Below are 22,056 nucleotides of genomic sequence, written 5' to 3'. Positions count from 1 at the left end.
CAGTTGTAGGAGGTGGAGGAACTTGATGGGGGAAGTTTTGAATGTGCAGGGGAGGGAGGGAGAAATTCAGAATGTGTGGAAATTCTGAAGAAAAAACTGTCCCACTCAGTCTTAAGCATGTTCACATTGTTGGAAGCAAACTTGGGCCACATCTACACAGCTTGGAGTATTTGGCCCCAAACCTGCTCCGAATTCCCCACATTACCTAGGCACTCCAAACGACACCAGGCCACTCTTCACAGGCATGTCCTGCTGTGCTGCCTGCCACTGCCAGCCTGATTCACTCCCTCTGAAGGCAGAAAATGGCTGGCTGGCTTGTTCTGACCTCAGAGGGAGTGACTTTCAGCAGTGGAGGGCACGTGGCACAGCGGGATGCATTGTAAACAGCTGCCCACCGTTACTTCATAGGGCTCTGGATTTTCTTGGAAGATCTTGAGCAAAAAGTGAGTTTTTAAAATTGATTTTTAAAATTGGTTTTTAAGGTGTAACGGGTTGGGTGCTGAACTGGCCATATATTGTCAATTGGGTTCTGTGTTGTCTGGACTGATCACCAAAAGGATAGTGGAGGACATGCAGACACAGCCTGAGTTGCTTCTTAGTTAGCATGCTGAGTCTTGAGCCATCAGGCTATCATCGGATTTATAGCTGATAAATAATCTGTGGGGATACAGAATTTATTTTTATTACAGCCTAGCTAGCCAAGACATAGTGATATTTTTTGAAATTAGTTTTAATTCCTTGGAAATTCCTATATACAGTACTGTCTCTGCTGCGTAACTTTCTGTCATAAAATTATAACCAAATGAAGTCTGTATAGTTCAGAAATAAACATTTCAGCAAGAAAGGAGACAGGGCAGTTACAAATGAGAAGCATTAGCACCTTCCAGACTAATGCTTAGTTAGATAACTAACAATGCAGTCCTATGCATGTTTACTTGGAATTCCTGCTGAGTTCAGTTTGTTACAATTATAATCTGCCTTCTTCACCTCATTTTCTCTTTTTTAGAATAGCCCTGTGAGTTAGCTCAGGCTAAGAGAGTAGGAGAGAGTCAGTGTGGTGTAGTGTTGGACTGTTATTCTGGAGAATAGGGCTTGAATCCCCATTCAGCCATGAAAACCCACTGGGTGACCGAAAGACAAGTCACACTCTCTCAACCTCAAGCTTTAAATGATGGCAGTGGCAATCCGCTTCTGAAGAAACCTTCCAAGAAACCCTGTGATGGATTTGCCTTAAAGTCACCATAAGTTGCAAATGACTTGAAGGTAAATACAGTGGACCCTTGTTATATGCTGGGGTTTGGTTCCAAGATCCCCCGTGTATAACAAAATCCGTGTATGCTCAAGTCCCATTAAATATAATGACATAGCAAAATGGTGTCCCTAATAAAAAATGAAAAATCAAGGTAAATGTATACTTTTTTGGGACATTTTCAAACCGTGTATGCTTGAATCTGTGTATAAAAAATCCGTGTATAAGAAGGGCCGACTGTACTATAACACCAAGAGAGTAGGACTTTTCCAAGGACCCCGCTGAAATTCATTGATTGGGGGGGGGGGGGGGTCTACCCAAATCCTAGGCCAATAATTTAAACTACAGTACTACAACTTATTTTTAATGAATGATGCATTTCTGTCTTTCATTTTAATGCAGCTATAAATATTAATGTTCATTTCTTAATGGTAAACCTAGGAACTGTCGAATAATTACATTTAGAACTGGCATTCTAGATTGCAGTATTGTATTTCAGTGGAATTTAGTATACTCACATATACAAGACTGTAGCCACTGTATATCTAAAGGATGGATTGGAACTTCCTTTTTAATATGAAATGTGTTGTGATGAATACCACTTTAAGATCTTGATTCTGCAGAATTTGTGCTGTAATCAAGACAGTCTCCTTTAGAGCTAAGCGTTAAAACACTTTGAATAAAGAACATTGAGATGGTGTTGATCTGACAGGTAATCTTATAAAGTTGAAGTCATTTAAAGCACTTTGGAGTTATAATAATGGTCACATTATTATGAAGTACAATTTGAGCTACTTGATGTAAAAAAAACTTTTAATGTCTGGGACGAGGCTATTGTTATTTGAGTTAATAAGCGTAGTGTGCTGTTTCCGTTGAAAAATTTAGTTCCGCATCTTAGTTTTCAAGTGCTGGGAATGCATTTGTATATATTTCTGATTCTGAAACTGTTGTGTGGGAGAAGTTTCTATTTGTAGACATTTCTGAGGTATTTATTTAGAGATAGATAGCAATCCAGGTCCAAAACATAGTGTGGAAATAATCCCGTTTGAGACCACTTTAACTGCCCTGGCTTAATGCTAGGGAATTCTGGGAGCTGTAGTTTTGTGGGAGATTTAGCCTTCTCTGTCAGAAGTGGTGCCACAATAAACAACAATTCCCAGGATTCCCTAGCACTGAGCCAGGGAAGTTAAAGGGGCCATTCACACTGGCGGCATTGCTCTGGAAGGAACTGGGCAGATTTGGGGGGCCCCGTCCCGAATCTCTCCGTTAGCAAGTGCCCACTACGATTTGAGGGGCATTTAAACCTGAATGCCTTACTCAGAAATCGGGTTTAACTTGAAGGCGCCTGCTGTCACTCAAGCGATTGTCATAGGTGACGTTTGCAGCACTCATTGGGGCATGTTTCCCCTCCTTTTTTTTAAAGAGCCAGGCACAAAATGCACCAAAATGCGCACATTTTGTCAAATAAACCTCTTTTGTGTGTATGTGTGTGTGTTGTGGGCATCTGGGTAGTGCAGGTTATGATCTGCCCTTTGCCCCATTTTCAACCCCAAAATGCAAGCTAATGCATCCTGTATCCCCCACTCCTTGCCACCCTAGAATGCCTCTTACACATGTAATAATAATAATAATAATAATAATAATAAATTCCTCACCTCGGAAATGCCAGAAAAGGATGCGATTGTCATGCATTCTTTTTTGCCTTTAAAAGGCTACCTACCCCTGAATTCCTTAGAGACAGTAGCAAAAGCATGTATCATTTTGCCAATTTGAAGAGCAACAAATGTAACATTCAAATTGTTACATTCATTCACAATTCTAGCTCTTTGCAACATTTCCCCTTTGCTGGAAGCCAGCATATGAAAGGGAAAGTGAACCAGCAGCTGCTACGCACGTTCTATCCATCTATATATCTGCCTGAAGAAAAAAAATGTGCATATTTTGTCAAACATAATTTTAAAAAATAAAAAAGGGGGGAAGGTGCCTGATGGGAACTCCATTCATGCCCTGCCTTTGACCTGACCTGAACTGACCCTTTTCCTTCTTCTACATTCTCTTCAGAGGAGCTTTGCCATTGCCTTCCACTGAGGCTGAGAGAGAGTGACCTGTCAGTCACCCCAAAAAATTATGCGCATAAATTGTCAAAAATAAAAGAGGCTGCTTCTGTTGCAGCCTGATTTCCCTACATCCCCCGTCTTAGCCTCGCAGCCCAATTTCCCTTGGCAATCCTCCTCCTCCTTCCTTCCGACCCTCCCCTCCCTCTGAGGTACCCTGAATTGACCCTCCCCCCTCCTTCATCCTCCTCCTGCTGCTCCATTAGAGAATGCCCTCCATGGCTCTCTTCTTCCCATGGTTCCTTCCTCCTCCTCCTCCTCCTCCTCCTCCTCCTCCTCCTCCTCCTCCTCCTCCTCCTCCTCCATCACTTTCTCCACTCCCCCCGCCAGCCCTTTGCAGCCCAATCACCCTGATTTCCCCCTTTGCCTCCTGTCACCCTTTGCATCCAGATTCCCCCTTTTCTTTCAGCTCTTTCCTCCTCCCCCTCCCCTTGGATAAGGGGAGGGAATGCTCTGACCTCTGCCCGCCCTCTGACCTTAAACCCTCCCTGAATTTGCCCCGATCATGATTGAGGGCAAGTTCATATTTTGTGGAACCTGGGTCTTTTCAGAAAAGATGGATTTTATCCTGATTCCTGATAACCCGCACTAAGGGGCATTTCCTTGTGCAAGCCTCGACATGGATTGTGACAGAATCGGGCCCAATATGAACTTCACGTGGAAGAATCGATTTCAAAACCAGGTTAAAAGGTAGTGTGAATGGGCCCCAAAGTGTTCCTAAACTGGATTATTTCTGCAGTGTGCTTTGGACCTCAGTTAAATAGGTTAGGCTGAGAAGGTGTCTCACCCATAGTTTCCTGTGTATATATTATTAATTAAATCTGTATTCATTTATCTGTGTTTTGAATGGTTCTTCTCCTACCCTCCTCTGCATTTGTTATATATTCACATAAACCCTATGAAGTAATTTACATAGATATAGTGTCTAATGTTAAAGTTAATAATTGACTTCTTTAGCTGAATGGGATTTGCATCTTTACATGTTGTTTATTTATCTCTCCCAAAAAGCAATTGACATTTATATGTAGTTTATTTATCCTCCCCCCCCAAAAAAAAACAACAACAATTGACAGATCTCTGCTGTGACTGTGAGAAGAAAACTGTGGCCCTCCAGATATCGTTGGATTGCAACTCCCAGTAACCATAGCCAGTGTAGGTAATGATGAGGAATGCTGGGACATGCAGTTCTGGAGAGTTGCGCAATTTCTACTCCTGCTGTATTGGTTATGTACACCAAAGTATTATAAACTTTACAAAATGTATTTTCTGTGATACAGTTGCTTTCCCCAATCAAAATTTATTTAGTAACCTCTCACATAAGGGAGGGGGAAAAGTAATTCTATGATATTTTTATTGCACCAAATGCCTTTGTATTGAAACAATTAATACTGTATTTGTTCTGAATAATCTAATGAAAAGGTGGCCAAGTTACTGATAGTGACTAGTCCAGCGCTGGCTAGGAGGCTACAAAGACTAAGTGTTCTTTCTCAGTAAAATGCTGCTTCATGCCATGTCAGCATAACATAATGACTCAGCAGCTCTTAACTATTGCAAGCACTCATCAGAAGCATATCTTTTCCTCCATGAAAGGAAAGATGGTTGAGGTAGGGTTAGATGTGCAACTGTCATGAAAAAACCCACTGTGACTTGTTTATTTGAAGCGCTAGGCGTGCAATTTCCATAATAGAAAAACCAACATTTTCCATGTATTGGGCAAAGTACACAAAGGAAAATATTCTCGTATTAGATTCAGTAGGCTAGTTAACATTCAGCAAATATTGCCCAAGATTGAATAGCAGCATTTTCTGTGTTTCACAGAGAATTGCAATAGGAGGTGATATTTTTCTTCCTGTACAATATTACATAACATGAACCATAAACAGCCAGATGCACTCTGTGGCCTTTGGCCATATAGAGATGTAAAAGTCAACATATAAACAAGTGTTGCATTCAGTGTGATTGTTCTGGTTTTCATGGTGTCGTAATTCTGTTTACAGCTCTGGCAGTGCCCAACTATTCCAAAAGGGAAATATTGTGGAATCACTGATCTCTGCATACATCATGTATATTTAAGTGTGTTCTGAGCAATCGGTTTCTAGTTTTTAAACTAGTTTCCATCTGCTAGAATTGATTCCCTGAAGGTTTTCTGTGCATGTCTCCGACACAGTTAACAAAGAATCTTTCAAGATTTATATACTGAGTCTAAAGAATTAATGTGTACATACAGGATGATTATTTTTAAAATTGCCACTATATGCCATAGAATTACACTGCATGTTGTCAACACTATTGCAAGTGACTGGGTGGGGGACTGGTCTTCTGTTTATAGAGCTGCAAAGATGATGTGTAAAAACTCCTTAAAGCTGGCAGTTTAGAGGCTTCATTCAATCAGTATGAAAGATACATTTTATCTATTATGCTTTAAGAAGCAAAATCAGTAGATATGTCACTTTGTGATAGTTTGATTCTCATTCTAATGTTAACAGCTGGGGTTTTGTCCCTTGTTCTCAGTCACTATTTTCACTGGTAATATCAGTCTTGCCATGAAAGATCTTTAATAAAACAATAACAGCTTTTTCTTACTTTATTTTAGAAGTAGTAATCGTTGTTGTTATTTACTTATATCCTGCCTTCTTCCCGATATAGGGGCTCAGTTAAAACTTTTTTTTCTGATGATATATTGTAAAGGTGTAGGTATTCAAGATATACTAAGATGAGGCATTGAATGCCCTTTTCATTTATTTTGGTGTTTATCCTTTTTTTCTTTTTGGTCTCAAGAACTCTAGTCATTGAATACTGTATTGACTTGATCTTATATTACAGTATTTATGAATTATTCTTAGTGTCTGTTTCATCATGTCTTTGTGTGTCTGCCTCAAGTTGCCTGTCGATTTAAGGAGACCTCATGAATTTTACAGAGTTTTCTTATGCAAGAAATTCTCAGGTATTTTGCCATTGCCTTCCTCTTAAATTTGTGTGCAGATGTTCATTCAAGTCACCCATCAACTTCTGGTGACCATATGAATTTCATAGGGTTTTCTTAAGCAAGGGATACTCAGAGATGGTTTTTCCAGTTCCTGCCTCTGAAATATAGCCTGCAACATCTAATATTCATTAAATATATCTGTGTTTTAATCTCCTGTGATCTGCATAAGAGTAAGATTTTTTTAAAAAGAAGAAAACTCCTGAGAATTGGAAATTCAAGAAAAGCAGTTAGGATAGTTGACAATCCTTGCATGGGAGGCCCAGTTGGAAGTATATACATCTCCCTATATAATCCGCCCTGCACTCTTAGAACATCGGGTAAGAACCTATTGGAGATAGCAACCTCTAAGTATGTTGCTACTTCGCAAAGAGCATTTTCAACATCAGCTCTGAGACTTTGGAACAGTCTCCCTGTGGAGATCCGCTTGGTGACCTCATTAGAAACATTTAGAAAAGCGATTAAAACCGAACTTTTTAGCCAAGCATACCCCACCTGATATGAATACCCCCCTGATATGAATGACTTGCCCTGTCTGTGTATGATCCCTGCCTTGTTTGTTGATGTTATTGTTACTGTATGATGTTGTGTATTTTATTGTTTTTAGCTTTTGTTAATTGAATTTTTATGTAAACACTTTGTGCTTTTTTAGTCTGTAACCCCGCTTCGATCCACTGGGAGAGGCGGGGAAACATAAATAAATTTTATTATTATTATTATTATTATTATTATTATTAAGTAGGCAACCATTCTCATGGTAACCAGACAGTGTTTTCCTCAGGGTGCTGCCTGATCTCTCTTTGATGGAGGATGGTATCCTGAAGCCCTTCCCTTGCTGTGTATGTGAGGGTAAAAGAAGATTATTGTGATGTAAATGCACAAATGGGAATAGTTGTTGAAAGCCATAATTTGGGAAGGAAAAAGGGTTTGTTTCATAAGGGCATGGGGTTACACACTTGCTGTGAATTTTGTTCTCATTTGGTTGATCTGGAGTGTACAACATCAATAGCCGTTTAATAGCACTTAAACTGTCATGGCTCCATTTTTGGATCATGCAGTCTGTGGTTTCATATAGTGTCAAGAATTTCAAAGAGCTCTAGTTTCCTTCTCTGAATTAAATACCTCACCAGACACAAATCCCAGGATTGCCTTGAATGGTACCATGACAGTCAAAGTGGTGTCACACTTACAACTATGGCCTTGTCTGCACTGCGTGAATAACACAGTTTGACACCACTTCAACTGCCATGGCTCCATGCTGTGGAATTCTAGGAATTGTAGCTTTGTGAAGTAGTTAGCCACCTCTGTTAGAGAAGTTTGGTACCACAGCAAACTACAAATCCCAGGACCCCAAAGCATGTAGCCATGGCAGTTAAAACAGTGTTACACTGCATTATATCTGAAGTGCAAATGTAGTCTTATGTCATACAGATGCACTGTACATTTCTCTGAGTAAATATTTTTATTGCTTCACTTATTTCCTGTTTTTGTATCTTTTTTGGCTCCTGAGAAGTGAGATTGTTGTGCCTTGTTGCTCTGAGTGAATATATTTTATTTATTAGAATCCAGTGCCCTCCCCTGATGAAATTTCAATTTCTCCCAAATGGGCCAACCTGCTGACATCCAGTGCCACCACAACTTGTATGGGATCTGTTTCTCCTAATATATTAGGTCACATAGTGGCAACAATCAGTAAATATATTGGGACAACCATTGTTTATACTATAGGAGAATGAAAATTGATCCCAGGGACTAAAATTTTCCATTCTAGTGTGCTTGAAGGCTAAATAACATTTGAAATTTTAGTAGTATCTAAGAAAGAATGTGTTTCCAAAGTTGGCAGCAACAGATGTCCAGAAGTTGTAATGGTCTGCTTCCTCCTTATTTTTCTTTACAACTTTTTAAGGAGCTCGAATAATATTGTAGCCCATACATTTAAATAAATAGCCATTCTCCTATTTCCTCTCCAGAGCTGTTTGTTAAGGTTCAGGTTACATTTCTACAGATTCACTTGGGCAACACAGTTGCACAATTGGTTCTTCGTCAGCAAAATTTATTTATCTGGGATGATGCACAAGGAAGAAATGACTCAACTGAAACTTCTAGTTTAGCTTCATTGTGTGCTTAGGCAGTAAATTTATCATGTAAATTGATTATATGAGATGGAGGCAGGTGATAGGAAAATACTTGCTGTTTTTATGATAATGTTTTAAAAAAGCTGAAATTAGAGTTGTCAAGCAACATCTAGACTTGAGAGACAGGGCCACACATGCTTGATACTGCTGGCCTTTATGTTAGCTAGATACTAAAAGTTTGATATCTAAGGCCTAAGCTGCACTGCAGGAATAATTCAGTTTGACAGCACTTTAACTGTCATGGCTCAATGCTGTGGAATTCTGGGAACCGTAGTTTTGTCAGACATTTAGCTTTCTCTGCCACAGAGCTCTGTGCCACAAAAAAACTGCAAATTCAATAGCATTGAGCCATGGCAGTTAAAGTGTGTCAAGCTGCATTATTTCTCTAGTGCAGATTAGATCTAATTGAGCAGAATGAGACATGGAACACCATAGCACTCAGCTCATGGTGTTCTCTTACTCACACCTTTGTGACACCCCCAGATTTTCATTACCTAACTCAGTGTGGCACTTAAGCTGTGCTCCTGTTTGTGTGCAGAAGTAGATCTGTACCGCAACAAGGAAGGATGTAAAAACACTGCTTTGTTTGAAATAGCCTAATCGGTATAGTGGATAAAATCCTTTTAGGACTTCTTGAATAAAAAAACAGCAAATGTTGATTTTGGACAGAGTTATATAAGGCAGTTGCAGGTTGCATGAGTGAGGGATTATGAAAATCAATGTACGTTTGATGAGGAAGTTTAAGGAAACATGGAATATGTATTGTCATATGTTCAAAATATAAGATTTGAAATGAACATAGTAGCACTATCTTTTTGGCTTATTTGTTAACACTGACAAAGAGAACAAACCTCATACTTGAGCTGAAAAGTTTGTTGCTGCTATGTTTAAAAAAGAATAAATATAATCAATTTTAATTGTTTGCTAGTTTTCTTGGCTCTAAAAACCTATTGCTTTTATTTCATTATCCTAGCAAACTCCCAAATTCAAAGGCCACTGGATAAATGAATCATGATTTGAAGTGGGAGCTTCTATCCTACAGTTTTTGTACTTAATCAGTATATCATGCCAGTTTTGAATGCAGCATAGCGAGTGCAAAGTAGAAAAGACAACACACCATAATTGTTTAGATAAATCAAAATTTATCTTGCATGTGCATATTTGAACAACTCAATCCTGCTGAGATTGATCAAGTGTATTACATTGAAATGTACATCTTTATGGGAGTACTACATTCATTTTCTGCGATAGGGGGCAAAAAAGGAGACACTTCTCCAAATGTTCAGTGGATGGCTGTTTTTTATTTTGGAAAAAGCAAAAATGAAAACAACCATCTGGATTTATCCAAAATAAAAGCATCCATCCACTGAGCAATTGGATAGGCATCTCCTTTTTCCACCCTGTGGATTCATTCACATTAGGTGCTCTTCAGTTTTTGACTCTTCAGGTTTCTGGGGCCAGTTTTCCAACCATCCATGAAGCCTGAAGACACAGAGTTTTGACTGATCCAATTGCTGCTGTAAAGAAAAACCTTTTTGGGGTGGTGACAGACACAAGGGGCTGGGTCTTGTTTTAAAGGCGAACAACTGCTTCTGAAGTCTTCCAGGATTAGCAATTAGCACATGAGGGACAATGTAGAAATGGACATGGGGGAACTGCATGCTCTTTAGCAACTAATTAGTATATTGTCCATCTGTCCCCCCCCCCCCCCCCAATCCAGATACTTGTGCACAGTGGGATAGATTCATATGCACAATGAAAGATCTGTAGAGAGCACAGTGGAAGATATGACTTGATTTGCCATGCATAAACCTGCCAGTTTCTTGCACACATAAATATACAGTATCTTCATTTTTAAACATCAGCCTGCAGTTCATTAAACAGTGTCTTATTTGTACAGACGAGCACTATATATTGCAACTGAATGTGCTCATGCTTTCTGTTTCATTTGAGTTTAAAATGAAAAGTTCTCCCAACATGAGGCATTGGAGTCATTACCAGATCTCCTCTGTGACTGCATCTGCACTGCAGGAATAATGCAGTTTGATGCCACTTTTACTGCCATGAATCATTCTGTGGAATTTTTGGATTTGTTCTGGCATCAGTGTCATCTGACAAAGGGGCTGTACAGATGGATGGCATGCAGCTGCTCCCCCCCCCCCCTTTACTGGCCTGATTGTGGCCATGGCAACCTCATGCTGTGGCCCCAACCCGGCCTCCGTAGAGCGCAAAAAAGGAGCTGCAAAAAGTGGCTCCTTTTTGCGCCCTCTAAAGGGCGCCATAGCCACAGTGGCGTGGCTTTGTGACGTCCTTTCGGTGACGCATCATGTGGATGAAGCACTGGAGAGGCATCATGATGGTGTGCACTGTCTGGAAGGGCGTGCACCATCATGACGCCCTGGGGTCGGGGTTAGGGCATGCAGCGTGCAGACACTGTGCCTTAATCCCGCCCACAGGCCGGCAGAAAGTGCTGCTCTGTATAGGTCCAAAGGCAGCTAAATATCTCACCAAACTACAAATCCTGAACTTCCATAGCATTGAGCCATGGCAGTTTAAGTGGTGTCTAATGGCATTAATTCTGCAGTGCAGATGCAGCCCATGCCATGCACATGCAGGATGTCAGAGTTCATTTTCTTAGGATTTTCTTTCTGACTCATTCCTTGGATGTGTAGTAAAATTAGCAAAATAAGTTGAAAGAGCTTAAAATCCCACCATGACTGCTTAAAGATTGTCTGTTAAAAGGGCATTAGAAGGGCGATCCTTTCATTGTTTCTGGAAAATATTCAAATGTTGATGCTTTGGTGTGTTACCAAAGAGAGAGAATTCTCCAGTGCCAGCTACTTAGGATATCTTGACACTTGCCATTCAGGATGTTGCATGAAGAAAACAAGCACAACTGCATTCTTGAATTATTGTAAAATTTGTAGGACAATGAGGGAAGTGGGATAAACCATACACACAGCCTAAATCTTACAAATTTAGAGAATTTGGGATTATGTCCCAACAGCAAGGAGAAGCTACCGTAGATGCTGAATCACTGGTGTTAACATGCAGTCAGTAAACCAGCTCTGTTAGGAGGTAAAATGCTATCTTTGGCACCAGCTGAAATTTGTGAAGAGTAACTCAAAGGTGGGCTGTATAGAGTGTGCTGTGTTACAAAGATATGAAGAGCGGATGATGTCATTGCTCTTATCTGGTAGAGCTGGGGAAAGATACCCTCTGTAAGCAACACAAACTTGGACTGCAAATTCTGTGTCTTAGACCAAGTGACAGGCAAAATAAAAAGTGACAGAAGGCTAATTAGAAGCATTTTTACAGCTGGATTTATGAAGTTTCTGTCATAGTATGGAGTTTTGATCTGTGTCTTCCTCAGTTCACCACTTCCTTTTTTCAGTTTCTTTAGTGCTGTCTCTTGAAAAATTTCCTTAGACATTTTTAGCCTTATACAAAGTTATAAGTGTCGTCTGTCATTAGGAAGAGTTTTGTGTTTGGCTTTTGTGGCAATTTATTTAAAAGTAAATACACAGCTGGCATTTTTAAGAATTAGAGAAGTACTAGTGTGGATGGGTAATTGTTCCTCTCCCTATTCTGCTGTCAGAAGCAGATCCATAGGTAAATGTCCCCTTTTGGGACTATGTCATTTTCTCTTGCAGTTTTCCTTACCATTCTCTTCTACATCCCAAACCCCTTGGTTTTCTTCATTTTCCTGCCTTATCTGTGCTTGCTGGTATATGTTTAACTGATCTAAGCATTGATCTGTAAATTTAGGGAATTGGCACCATAGATTAGTCCATGACGTGAATGCAATCTTACACTAGGATGACTATATTCAGAGAAATTATCTGTGAAATAGCATGAACTATATAATCAGTATTGATTATATCTACATAGGGCATCCTGTGAAGGCACTGAATCCTGGATGACTTCGTATACTTACCTGAGAAGACACAATAACGCTCTCTCACTCTTGCATATCTGGTCCTGTGAAGCCATAATGACGATTCTAGTGTTTTGTAATACTTACCTGTATGGTTTGAAATTACTGTTAATAAAGGGACCTGTTTTCACATGAAATCCATGCAAGACAAATGGAAGGCATCGGATTTGGGATCCCTTCTGGGGGTGCAGCCCTGACCTAATAATAGATGCCATTTTTTTCCTTTTGCTCTATTTTGTGTTAACCATAATCTAGTAAACTTTATTCTAGAGAGACAACAGTGTCCATGTGTTACAGTGTCCCCCTTACTGGTATAACACATTTGTAATGGCAGAGATGTTCATGAAGGAGACTCTTTTCCACAGAACTTTAAGCCATACTAATTTTACTATTCTTTAAGATGCCATAAGGCAGTCTCTATTCTTTTTAAGCATTTTGTTTCTTGTATTTTTATCAGGTGTGAAGACTAGAAGCATGTTTCCCTCTGAGACCTTCATCAACATTTGTGATACAGAATGCCTTTAAGCGAAAGGAACAGTGTTGTTTTTGCTTATGAGTCTTCAGTGCACAGTTCCAATGTCCTGTTGAATCTTAATGAACAGAGAAAGCAAGATCTGTTATGTGATGTTACCATCTTAGTGGAAGATCAACGATTTCGGGCCCATCGCTCTGTGCTTGCAGCCTGCAGCTTCTATTTTCGTTCGAGAATTGTGGGTCAGTTGGAACGAAATCTTATCATTACTTTACCTGAAGAAGTAAGTGCCTCAGCAGTTCATCCACAGCTCCAATGCAGGCATTCTTATCTGTTGACATCTACTTCATCTTAAGTTCTTCTCTCACTCCTACTCAGAGTAATATACTCAGTACTGTTATTGGGGGTCCATATGTTTTGCCCAGGTTTAATAGGTTTCTTTCTACTTGCCAGCAAAAATGTTGTAGAAGTACCTTGGAATACATACTGAGTGCCTTTCCACCGAACTAGTAGTAGCTTAATTCTCTCACAGAATTAAGAGAAGGGCTAATAATACAGATGATAACAATCTCTGTAAGCTTGAATCCTTACACCTTTCTCTTCAAAAGTTAAATACTATCCCTTCCCACATCCCTGGCACTATCCAGCACAGCAGGCTTCTGTTTTCTGAATCAGAAATAATGCTAGGAGACAGTTTGTGTACTGTCCCAAAAATTCAGCTCTAGAGTTTTCTTTCTTTTCTGCAGTGTTTTCTTTCACATGACACTGAGCACACAGGCCAGGGAAGCATGGGCTGACTCTGTGCTATTATGGCCTGGGTGCTTAACCGGGTCAGTCCCCGGGCTGGCATTGGGATGGGTGGATGTTTACATGCCTGTCCTCATGCTGGCCAGGAGCCCAGCATTGGTGCATGCTCCTTAACTTTCTGCACTGTCAGTCCTACTGGGAAGCCCCCTGCTGCCGCATCTCATGCAGAGAAGGGGCATCTGGATGAACCCCCTTGGCCAGGTGCCCCATTTCCATGTCAGATTCAGCAACAGGGGGCTTCCTAGTAGGAGCAACAGCACAGAAAGGTAAGGACCATGTGGGGACCGTTTAATTAGCTGGGAAACTCTATGACAAACTGGGGCCATTAATGGCTGACCCACATTAATGGCTATTTACTCCAGGATCGGGCTGGATCCTTCAGATCCGTATCAGGATCCAGCCCAATCCTAGCTCTAGGTTTTTGGCCAGAATTGTCCAAACAGGATGATGTGAGGCCAGGGGGAACATTGGACTTTTGCCCCATATGGACAGCCCCTAAGATATCAGTCTTCCTTGTGAAGAGGAGGTGCTTAGCTTCCAAACATTGTTTTTTTTTTTTTTTAAAGAAATGCCATCCCCCTCCCCCCCTTGAAGGTGAAGGGAGTGTGAGAGAGAAGTGTGGTTGGAGAATAAAAAAGTGCTGTGGAATGTAAAACAATTTGAAATTGCCCTCTCCCTTTCCCCATTTTCATGATCAGTTTACAGAACAAATCTTCACTTTTCTTTGAAAAACATCTTGCTACAGAGAAGGAAGTGCAGAGAAGCTTGTTGACGAGGGGGGAATATGGAAAGAATATATTCCATAGACTGAGAAATGGGAAGTGATGTTAGCTCCCGGGGAGTTCCAGGGTGGTATTGCGGGGGTACAGCACAAGGGAATGAATGAGAGAAAACACTTTTGCACTTGAAGAGAGAGAATAAGAGAAAAAATGAAAATGGTTTCACAGCATCCTTCTTAGCCTATCTATCATTTCTGTAGTATTTTCAGAAATACTAAAGCCAGGAGAGTATTTACAGATCACACTAAGGACTAGAAAACAGGCTCTCATAAAAATCTACTTCAGTTTTTAAAAATCCTGATTTAGCTGCTGTGCCTGGAGTCCATGTCTCCCCCACTTCCAGTATTCCTGTATCCTTAGATCAAAGAAATTCTTGCCCCTCGCTTGTTTTCTGAAGGGTAAACATTAAAGAAAACATTCAATTGTTTAAAATTACTGAATGTGTCAGTGATTCTTTGAAAAGTTTTGCTTTGTGTTTTGAGGATGTTTGTAAAGGAAAGAAGCTATTAGTCTTTGTCAGAAATCCAGACAATAATTTCATTTAGTGATTTTTCCCCCTACCAAAGAGACAGAGGGGGAGAGGATTACTAATGATGTGTTTATGACTGAAGTGATAAACAAGTGCCATAGTGAAATCTCTATGATGCCCAAATCACTATGTAATCAGTTCTCTAGATTAACCACAACTGTATTAATTTGGAAACTAGCAAGAAGAATTGAAACTGCCTAGAAGTGATATGTAGTCCTTGTGTAGGGACTTCCTCAAATTTCTGGTCCTTGAATTTCCATTTTTGTCACTACTTGGAATTACCTTCTTCTTACTATAAAAGGAAAAAATAAAGTAAAGTATACAAAGTTCTTACAGCCAATTTAATCTTTAGCATCATTGCCTCCTGGTATAGTACCCTGCCTCACAGTGACCTTTTTTTGTCTTCTTCACTAATACACTAGTCACTTATGCACCAATCTGATTTTTTGTTCATGTTTTGTTGTTCATGGTAGCCACCTGTTCCCTCAAGGCACATAACCCAGGCAAAGGAGTGCAAGTGCTTCATTTAAACCAGTGTCAACCATGCTCACAGTACCCTGCAGCATCATGATTGCATGTCTCATGGGTCATTTGGAGCAAGTTGTGTCCTCCTACTCCTGTATAGAGCCTTGACATCATTTTGTTTGACATTCTGCTTTCAGATTTGCTAATAAATCTTGCTGATTTAAAAACAAACAGTACTTCTTTGTATACACAATATCTTCTGTGTAGAAATAGACTTCCAGTACAGATTGTGCTGAACTGCATCTGAATCAAAAGTACTGATATGAAAGGTGGTGAAAATGAAAAATGTCATGTAATTACTTTTCCTCAATTGTTTTTTATTTTTATTTTATTTTTATTTTTTAGGTCTAACCTTGTTAGAACATATACAGAATTTTTAATATGGGGATGACTGTGAATAAATGCTTCCAGGCCTGAGAACTAGATAAGCATCCTGCCCTGGATGAAGTTGCAGTTTCTCTGAAAGAGCAGCTGAATAGTTTTGTACTGCTAAGATCAGTTCTATCACTGGGGGCCAAAGCAGACTCCATGACTCAGAGCTGGCTGTAACTGATACACCAGCTATAAATTTTATTTGATAGAAATAACTTGCAAAACCTCTCTGATAAAACTTGGCAAGAAAACCCCATGATAGGGTCACCTTAAGGTCACCATAAGTCAGAAATGACTTGAAAGCACCCAAAAACAACAAAAAGTATGATAGTTCATGCACTGGCAATTTCCTGATTAGATTATTACAATGCACTACACATGGAGCTACCCTTGAAGACAATTTGTATACTGGAGCTGGTGCAAAATACAGCAGGTAGATTGCTGATTGGAACAGCTTACAGAAGCCGTATAACACTAGTTTTAAAGGAATTTGACTGGCTGCAAATACATTTCCAATCTGAATTCAAGGAATAGGTAATGATATTTAAAGAGAATTGAGATTGGCTTTAGGAGCTATCCTCTGTGTCCTGCCAGTGAGAGGAATACCATGTGTAACAACATGACAGAGGCTTCTTGGCTCTGGCACCCCACTTTGGAAGGCCCTTCCCTTGGAGGCCCAACTAGCACCAAAGTTGGTTTCATTATGGTGCCAGATTAAAACTTGACTTTTTAATAAAGATTTTGGGTTCTAATGATTTCACACATACATACATACATACATACATGGTATTAGACTGTTTTAATTTCAGTTATTCAGTTACTAAATTATTGAATTGTTTATTCTCTTTTTTAGAAAATGTAAGTTAAGTTGTTTTTATACTGCTTTTGTTGTAAGCAACCCAGAGTTTTTATGATACAGAGCTAGATATAACTATTTCAATTAATAAGTAAGAGAAATTTAACTAAATGTTGTTTGCAATAATAAAGTAAAATTTTTATTCGGTCATTGACCAGTACAAAAATTAAGAAAATAATAATTGCACAATACAGTTATTAAAAATTGTTAAAACAATTACAAATACAATTTCAGATCAGCTATAGACGTTTCAGTTTCCATCAACCAGTGGGGGGCATAATTTGCATACAATATAGCAAAAGTTTGCTACCTTGTGAACAACATTTGGTTTCCGATTATCCAGAAGATAACATAAATAAAAAAGTGTCAGAATGACCAGGGTATTTATTTAGGAGAGGAATAATCAACTGATGGTGAATGTCTTTATAAAATTGACAGTAAAAAAGAACATGCTCTGTCATTTCACAAACACCATCATCGCACTGGCAGAGCCAAGATTCATAAGGTGTTTTCCTGTATCTTCCTTCTAGCACTGCTGTTGAGAGAGCATTAAATCAAGCAATAGAATTCCATATAATCAAAATACTTTGCTATGGCCCCATACAGACAGGCCAAAATAAAGCTGCTTCGAGTCACTTTGGAGGTATGCTGTTTAAATGATGCCTCCATCCTAAGAGTCCAGAAGCTGCACCAAGGTCACAATCCAGTCCTAAGAACTAGAGCGCAGCTTTGGTGCAGCTTCCGGACTCTTGGGACACGTGCCTCATTGAAACCCCATACCTCCAAAGTGACCTGAAGCAGCTTTATTTTGGCCTGTCTGTATGGGGCCTATGTATATTATTTTATTAGTTGGTTGTGTTCACTGCCGCATCCCCCTTGTATTTTTTCTAATTTTTATGTCATGGTGCATGTTTTACCATATGATTGTTCAGCTGATTTAGGTTATAAGGACTGTGTTGCAAGAATGACATTTTGTACATTAGCCTAAAGAAGAGAGGCCCCAGACTAGTCTTAATTAGTTACAAGCAATATTGATCATAACACATCAATAATCCATGTTTTAGAAAAGAATGATTAAATTCCATATATGTGTATTTTCATATATATTGTCTTTTGTGGAACAGAAACTAGATGTGCATCCTTTTCTTCAATAGGTCACCCTGAAAGGATTTGACCCTTTGCTTCAGTTTGCATATACTTCTAAACTTATTTTGGACAAAGATAATGTGGCTGAAGTGTGCAAGTGTGCTGAGTTCTTGGGAATACACGACATTGAAGAATCTTGCTTTCAGTTTCTCAAATTCAGATTTCTGGACAATAAACCAGACCAGCAGGAATACCAAAAAAAGAAATGTTGTGAACCACATTGTCAGAAGGAGTACCGTAAAATAGATGTGGCAGATGATGGGGATTTAGAAATAGATGATGGAAATATTTTGCAAAATGACTGTATCCAGAACTCTCAGCTGAAGGCCTCCGAAGGAGAACAAAATGCAGAAGTTCCCATTCTGCAAGATTATACTAATAAAACATGTGAGTCTATAGCAGAAAGGGGACTTGTCTTTGGTTTAGAAACCCAATGTCCCAAATATAGAAAGTTCCAAAAAGCTTTAGGAAGTGATAAAGTCCCAGTTGTGGAGTCCAGTCCAAACATTAAAGAAGTTCAGGTAACATCTGCTGCAACCATTCATCAGACTGACCCAAATACCAGTGGTGCTATACAAAAACCCCTTGAATGTGTAGCTGTGCATCAAGATTCAAAATGTGCTGATGCTCAAATAAAAATGGAAGATGATGGGAAACAAGAGTTCTTGAAAGAGACAATTTCTGTATTCCAAAGCATTGACTCTTCATCAGAGAAAATGGATTGTGCTTTTGAGCCCCATAATTCTTCTGCTGCCACTCATGGACTTTATCCTCCTCCTTTCTTAAATCCGTATGATCAATTCTGTATGCAGGGAGGTATGCAGAGCAATTCAGAGGTAGCAGAAAAAAATGGCATTGTTACCAGCAATTTTGGAGATTGCAAGCCTGTTGGTGAATGTACTGATGAGACCTCACCTTTGAAATCTCACTTGTGTGACAAAGAAAATATTAACAGTACTTCGCCTAACAATCGCAGCAGTGTGGAGAGGGAGATAGCAGAACAACTAGCAAAAGGATTTTGGAGTGATGTTTACAGCACAGATACAGCCTGTCCAGTAAACCTGTCTCCTGCCTCTGTGAAAGAGTTTTCAGAGCAGGACTGTTCTGAAAAGAGAAGTGAATGCCCCTGGTTAGGTATCCGGATCAGTGACAGTCCTGAGCCTGGTCCTCCAAGAACTTTTGCGACTTTGAGCTCTGTCACTTGCCCTTTCATCAGTAATCTCAATAATGAAAATGGTACTGAGACTAATAGTGGAGACTGTGTTTCAGAACCACAACCTGAACAGTGTCCTTACGAATGTGTGGTAAACTTGGAAGAAGATTCTGAAACTGATACTGAGGGAGACAGTGAATCCTGTTCTGCCAGAGAACAAGAATGTGAGGTGAGAATGTACAAAGTATTCCTTTTTGTTTCATTAAAGTGGCATGCCTTATTTGAAAACCTGTTTCACCCTTTCCCCAAAATGTTTAAAAAGAAAGCATAAGACTTTCTTCCCTCTCCTCCCCTCAGAATAACCCAAAGTTGTTTTTAATGGCAGCAAGGTTTCTTAAATAATTTGAAATCTTAAAACACATGAAGCTTGGAAGCCAGTTCTCCTGAGACCAGTTTGTCTTTCTTTGTGTAACTGCTTACTCAAGACACCTAATTACAATATGTGCCTGGAAATGGAGGGGAGAAGGAAGAAACTCACTGTGGTTTTAGACTGTGTTCTATATCATAAGTCTAATTTGCACTGCAGAAATAATGCAGTTTGGCACTCCTTGAACTGCCTTGCTCCATCCAATGGAAACCTGGAATTTGTAGTTTGTTATGGCAGCAGAGCACTCTGATGGAGAAGGTTAAATATCTCACAAAACTATGAATCCCAGAATTCCATAGCACTGAGCCATGGCAATTGAAGTGGTGTCAAATTGTATTATTTCAGCAGGGCAGATTAGACCCCAGTCTCTGTTGGCTTTGAAACATGTTCTCCACTACTAAGGATGCTTTCAAGATAACCATCAGGATAAAATTGCCCCCGCCCAGATCATTATAAGATTGCTTTTGAGATAAACTGCCAGTTTTACATTAGTCCTGCCCTTGCATGAAGCTTATTGGGGGGAGGGCAGGGGGGACACAAATGTTTTCCTGCAGCATATTTAAAGTATCTTCTTGGAGTTGTACACAACAGTAATATTGCTGCCAGTATTCCTAAGAGCACCCCTTCCTCCCTCCTCTCCCTGTGGTCTACTCTCTTTCAAAACTTGGGAATTCCTTGGAAGTCCCACTTAGGTATAAACATTATTTGAGAATGTTTACTGACTGCCTGACTTGAGTTGTCTGCACAACTGTCTCCCTTCTTAGTACTCCCTTCTCAGCACCATGTTTTCCCTGCTCAGTACCGTGTTTTCTCTGCAACTGTGTAGACATGGTTTCGCTTCCACTCAAGCCTTCTATGAAGAGAATGCGCACATTCCCGCCCCGCCCCCTTTGTTGCCCCTTTCTTTCAACCTCTTGTAAAGTAGAGCAACCCGATCAGGATTTTTGCTTCTTCCACCTCTTTTTCTTCATTGATTGTTGAATTCGCCTTAATTTACTGTTTGTTCAGATCAGTGAGTTGAATGGTGACACCATGGTTTAATACTCCCACAGGTCCATCTTACTGATTATGACAATATGCTACAGTTCTCTGCTTTCCTCTTAAAGTTTATACTATAGCTCTCTGAAGTAGCCTTAGGTTTTGACCACGTCAATATTTCCATACCCTCAGATCTCCAGCTTTGGAACTTGCTGCTGCTTGTATGTTGCTGTAGTACTTAGAAAACCACCTAATTTATATTCAGAACTACTATAAAACTTAATTTTATATCTAAATGGTCACATAGTTCATTTTTGCAAAGTCCTCAGGATAGGTCCAACAGAAACAATACATGTTCACACAAATTAATCATTATGGCAAGTTTGATGGTCAAAACATCACTCCTCCCCTTGTACTTTGAGTGTTAGCTGCCTAAATATGTTGACCAGAATCCTAGTGATAGAGTATGCTAGCTGGCATGAGTAGTGACAGCAGAAGGAAAAAGGTTATGTCACACCAGCTATGAAGAAGTAAGACAATGCAGAGACAGGCTGCTTTCAGACTAGAATACCTTGTGATCCTGGAAAAAACTGAAACCACTGGTATAGTATGCCAACATGAGTAGTATACCAGAAGGACATACAGTGCTTGACTATTTTAATTGCAATCTAACTTGCAGGTGGATTTTAAGGTCACTCAGCGTTGTCATCACTTTAAGATTTCTATGTATAGATGTTACAGATGTTAAAAGACAGGCCTTGAAGTTGTTATTTTATTTTATTTTGGACCTTATGATTGCTCAGATAAATCACAGGCAGGTGACCTAAGTTATTAGACTGCCACTTCAATCAGCCCTATATAGGGTGACTAATTGGGAGGAAGTTGTAGTCTAATATATGAAGAGCTGTAAGTTGCTCATCTCTGGGTCCGCTTTTTCAAGCATAGCGGGGTATGTAATATTTGTGGCTTAAAACTGAGTCTAAAACTATATTTATCTTCCAGGTAAAGCTGCCATTGAATCCACAGAAAATAATTTCACTTTCTAGAAATGACTTTCAGTCTTTTCTGAAAATGCACAAATTGACACCTGAAGAGCTGGATTGTATCCATGATATTAGAAGGCGAAGTAAAAATAGAATTGCGGCACAGCGCTGTCGGAAGCGAAAGCTAGACTGCATTCAAAACCTTGAATGTGAAATAGAGAAACTGGTATGTATTGGGATACTTTTACATTCAAATTTTGAAATGAAACCTGATTTATATTGCTTTTGCCACACCTCCAAATTCCTTTAATCATGGTTGTAAGTAAATAAGTTTGCTGTTCCTTTTCAGCTTTCATATCAAGTGTTTGAGATAGACTTTTGAGTAGCTGCTTTGTTTGCCATTATAACACTTCTGCTTGTTCATGTACTGATTTTACTGTATTTATTTAAAACTCTTTGGACTATATTTTAGGGTACCATCTTTAAGAGCATAACATTTACATGGTGATACAAGTATTTAAAATGAAATAAATAATAAAACTACAGTAGTCAGTAAAATCAATCAATACCAGTGATAATGTGAAACACATCTGGCTCAGAAAATATTGAAA

The 22,056-nt window shown here is 39.5% G+C and overlaps 1 protein-coding gene across 5 annotated transcripts in view; it reads left to right on the top strand.

Annotated features, from left to right (window-relative positions):
• Positions 1–22,056, top strand: part of BACH1 (BTB domain and CNC homolog 1) — a 41,111-nt gene that overhangs the window by 7,001 nt on the left and 12,054 nt on the right. For 3 of the 5 annotated variants that reach the window (XM_089512127.1, XM_089512125.1, XM_089512126.1), the window contains 3 exons: positions 12,876–13,173; positions 17,913–19,286; positions 21,465–21,671. In XM_089512127.1, coding sequence (XP_089368253.1) covers positions 12,934–13,173; positions 17,913–19,286; positions 21,465–21,671 — 1,821 coding nt within the window. In that variant the 5' untranslated portion in view covers positions 12,876–12,933. Of the gene's footprint in view, positions 1–398; positions 444–4,469; positions 4,516–12,875; positions 13,174–17,912; positions 19,287–21,464; positions 21,672–22,056 lie in introns of those variants that run through there. The other 2 variants (XM_089512129.1, XM_089512128.1) reach the window with 2 other exon arrangements.

The sequence above is a fragment of the Sceloporus occidentalis genome, unplaced genomic scaffold (assembly GCF_023333645.1).
Source record: "Sceloporus occidentalis isolate IW3139 unplaced genomic scaffold, rSceOcc1.0.p SCAF_2, whole genome shotgun sequence".
Lineage (NCBI taxonomy): Eukaryota > Metazoa > Chordata > Lepidosauria > Squamata > Phrynosomatidae > Sceloporus > Sceloporus occidentalis.
Note: the sequence above shows the minus strand (reverse complement) of the source record. Positions and strands in the feature narration are given on the sequence as shown.